The 4,414-nt window shown below is 32.7% G+C and overlaps 1 protein-coding gene across 1 annotated transcript in view; it reads left to right on the forward strand.

The window, feature by feature from the left end:
- The first annotated feature begins 214 nt into the window (after nucleotides 1–214).
- LOC107701936 (AP-3 complex subunit beta-1-like) overlaps nucleotides 215–4,414 on the forward strand; it is a 54,460-nt gene continuing 50,260 nt past the window's right edge. The window contains exons 1-4 of the mRNA XM_016504086.1: nucleotides 215–514; nucleotides 681–776; nucleotides 1,694–1,854; nucleotides 1,937–2,003. Coding sequence (XP_016359572.1) covers nucleotides 500–514; nucleotides 681–776; nucleotides 1,694–1,854; nucleotides 1,937–2,003 — 339 coding nt within the window. The 5' untranslated portion in view covers nucleotides 215–499. The remainder of the gene's footprint in view (nucleotides 515–680; nucleotides 777–1,693; nucleotides 1,855–1,936; nucleotides 2,004–4,414) is intronic.

Raw genomic sequence — 4,414 nt, forward strand, 5'->3', positions numbered from 1 at the left:
TAAATGAAAATGTTGACCAATTAGCTTAAAATTATTTTGTAAAAATATTTTATTTTATTTTATTAAGCACTATGGCTTGTTTTTGGGTTATTTGTGCCCTATTATAAATGACCCAGCAACAACAATCTTGCATGAAAAAAGCAATCCCTCTCTCCATCAGGTTTGTTTTTCTGTTCCTCATATAATTCTGCTTCATAAATGCCAGCGGTTCATTTAGTCGCTGTCTAATTAACATGCGCACGGCTGCTCCAATTCCTGATCAGCAGGCCACTGTATGTAAATGTGATTAACCAGAGGGGCAGATGGGTAATGTCTCTCTTTATGAAGTGAGTGATGTTTTTCCATTTGGCTGGTAATCGCCGTGGTGATGATGATGGAATGCGTCGTCGTGACTCCCTGATCGCTAATGACCTCTCGTCACCCCAAGAGCTGGATGCAATTATACGGAGAGCCAACCTTTGACCCTTCACCTTTGAGCACAAGCTGATCAGACTGTTTCATGATAGACTCGGAGGTATTAAGATGGCAAATGAGTTTGTTAAAGCTGGGATCGGATGATGATTGTTTATCTACTTCTTAAAGTTATCTGTGTTTCTGTAGGAAAAGCAAATGAACCCAGAATAATGATGAAGAACTGGACAGTTTTTAATGTTTAGTTCATCTGTGTATGCATGTTTTAGCTGAAGAAGCTGGTGTACGTGTACCTCGTCCGGTACGCAGAGGAACAGCAGGATCTCGCCCTCCTGTCAATCAGCACCTTTCAGCGGGCACTCAAGGTAAGTCCCGCCCCTTTCCTCTCCCATGATGCTCTTTTTGTGCTTTACATGATGCCCCCTCAGTAGGCCTGCATGATTCATCAAAATAAAACCAAAATCGGGCTTTGTCCGATTATCAAATCACAAAGGCTGCAATTCAGTTAAATAAATACACTGCACTTTTCTGTCAAAATAAAGTTTCATGGTTTGATGTTTGAGAATGAAAAATTAAAACAGCCATAGTTGTTAGTATTGTAATTTTACAGTTGTACTGTCAAACAAATGATTATTATTATTATCTTTTTATTTAGTAATTTTTTATATTTTTACTTTAAACATATTTTATTTCAGCATTGTGTTTTAAAAACACAAAAATGGCTTCCACCAATATGCAAGTTTAATGGTTTAACATTTGAAAATGAAGAAATTAAGACACCATAAATATTAGTATTTTAATTTTACAGTTGTAATGTGAAATAAAATTCTTCTTATTGCATAGTTTTTCTTAAATACACAATTTTTATTTTAGTGTTAATATATTATATATAGTAAAATATTTATATAGAATATACAGTAAAGCATTTTATTAATATTATATATAGTATAGTAGTAATAGTAATTTTTATTTAGTAATAATAACAACAACAACAATATTAATAGTCATTATTTTTATTATTATTATTATACAGCCATATTAATAGATGATCACAAATTTTGCTGCCCTACAAATAAGCATAGCAAATCTTGAATTTCTTTAATCACATTTTAAATGGCAAGTTTTTCAGAAAAATCGCAAGTAGTTTTTTCTCCAAATCGTGCAGCCCTTGTCTCCTCCCATTTTTCTCCGGCCTTTTGTGCGTGAATGTTTTGCCTGTATTTTGGATCAGCTAACACTCAGCTTACACATGTTTTTTTTTATATCATTGTTGTGTGTGCAGGATCCTAATCAGCTGATCAGAGCGAGCGCTCTCAGGGTCCTGTCCAGCATCAGAGTTCCCATCATCGTGCCCATCATGATGCTGGCCATCAAAGAAGCAGCCACCGACCTTTCACCTTACGTCCGGAAAACCGCCGCTCACGCCATTCAGAAACTCTACAGGTAATGCACGCATTCACACAGATGTGGCCGCTGAATGTTAACGAACGAGTGTTTTACAGAGGTCTCTGATTTTGTCTTCCAGTCTGGACCCGGATCAGAAAGAGCATCTGATCGAAGTGATTGAGAAACTCCTGAAAGACAAAAGCACGGTAAAATATCTTGACATTCACACAAACATGACCAGTTTTATCATTCTGTGTCTATTACTATCATTAAACTACCATCGACATGTTGTTAGTGATTAAAATGCTCAACAAATAATTAAAATTGAATAGAATTAAATGGTCCGTTTTCAAACTGGAAACAAAATGCATGTTTACTATATGAAATGTTTTGTTTTCTTTTAAGCCTTTGTTAGCATATATTGCACTGAATAGGGTAAACGTCAATAATATTATTCTAAAAATATTTTAAATTAATAATTAAGAAATAAAATATTTTTTCTATTATTTTTCTAGTTTTGAGTTTGTTTGGAAGGTTGTTATTATAGTTAAATAAAACCATACAAATGTTACTTAAAAATAAAATTTACTTTAACTGAAATAAAATAAAATGTAAAAAGCAAAAAAGCTAGTTGCCACAAGGAGCCAATAAAGTAAATTAAAATAAAAGTAATAAAGTAAAATAAATGTAATATAATAAATTAAAAGTAATAAAGTAAAATAAAAGTCATGCAATAAAATACTACATTAAAAGTAATTAAATTATTAAATTTAATTAATTTCATTCTGCTTCTAAACACTGGTGAGAATTTAAATGAATCAATGCATGGGATTAAAATAAATTGTAATTTTTTTTATCTGCCCTGTACAATATTGCAAAACATTGCAATGGCTTACAAAGCTCTAGCAGTGTGAAACTGACTGGTTTTTACAATCTGACCAGCTATATTCTAAAAAGCTGTTTTGACACAAAGTGTATTATAAATATACAAATTAGTTGAATTTAATTAAACTAATCAAGTTTAATGCATTGTCTAACATTAACTTAAATTTACAGCATGCAACCACCAGATGGCGCAACAACACCACATTCATTTCTGTCTCACTTCCCTCTATCAGTATTCCTCTCTCTATCTAAAACACTTCTGGCAGTAAAATAAACACTTTCTGAGATCAAAACATTTCCACCAGGGCCTTGGACAAAGTCTCAGCAGCAAATTATCTTAACACGTATCCGCTGGACTTGGTCGTTGTTGCTGGCCTCAAATCTGAGTTATGTGTGTGGGATTTCTGCTCACGTTGTCATATTTTTTTTAGTGCCGTCCTCATAGGCTTTTAGCGCAGAGCTGTATTTCACCTGTAGAGCTTCCCGAATATGTACTGGAAATGTTTATTGTGACATAATAGACATCTCTACGAGCTTCCCCTGTACGCTGCTAAAGGAAGCTCACTGGGATGTGTTGCCGTTGATGAAATATGAGCGTGTGTGTGTCTTCAGTCTGACCGGCAAGCACAGCATCAATCACAGCCGCGTCATTCCAGCGTCTCTCGCTATCTCTCCTCGCTCGCTGATGACCCAGCATTCCCTGTTTCCTCTCCCGTCAGTGCGGCCCGGCCTTAATTAGAATTCATGACAAAATGGATCCAGGGAAACGTCCTGTACCCTTCATAATTTTACAGGAAATTTATTGTTATTAGAGAAACCATTTGCTTAGTGTGATTTTTCCATTAAGGTGTTGTCAAGCAGCAGAGATAGCAGAGCTTTGTTGATGAGGTGTGTGTAAGTAAGAGCGTTGTTGATGGTGGATGGAGTTTACCTTGGAGCTCTTGTTGGGTAATATGGGAACAGAAAGATGGGGAGACGCTAAAGATGAACGGTAAATAGAGTAAATCCAAAGATAGACCAAAAATATAAAAGTAAACAAAAGAAATTACGATTGTTAAAAGACTTTTGACTGCCTTGCATTTTCCATAAACGTTTCTACATAATTTGGATTACTCATGTTAGGTAATGTAGTCTGACTACTTTTTGATTACATTTAGATTACTTTTTACCTAACTCATTAATCACATAGACTTGAATGGGATTATTGTGTACAATATTGATTAATAGTACACAATTGATATTTATTAACATTTTATAGTAGTGGAAAGAAGAATTAAAAATGAAAATAAATTACAAATAAAATAAGAAAAATGTATATAGATTAGATTGAGATTATTTGTGTGTGTATATCATATTGTATTTGTTATATAAATTGATATAAATGTATGTATATAAAAAAAGAATTAATATAAAAAAAATTACATTCAATATGTATATTATACATTAGATAAATATAAAAGTACACATTATATATAATAATAACTTTAAAATAATTTATTTGTAAATTGTTTATCAGAACAATTATATATGTATATAATACTTCATATACACATATATGTATGTGTATATGTATGTATGTATGTATTTGTTGTGTCTGAATTGCAAATTTACTCAAATTATGTTTCTCCTGAGAATGAATATATATATATAAATGTATGTATGTGTCTGAATTGCAAATTTACTCAAATTATGTTTCTCCTGAGAATGAATATATATATATAATATATATATA

This window comes from Sinocyclocheilus anshuiensis, unplaced genomic scaffold, assembly GCF_001515605.1.
Source record: "Sinocyclocheilus anshuiensis isolate Anshui unplaced genomic scaffold, SAMN03320099.WGS_v1.1 scaffold1184, whole genome shotgun sequence".
Lineage (NCBI taxonomy): Eukaryota > Metazoa > Chordata > Actinopteri > Cypriniformes > Cyprinidae > Sinocyclocheilus > Sinocyclocheilus anshuiensis.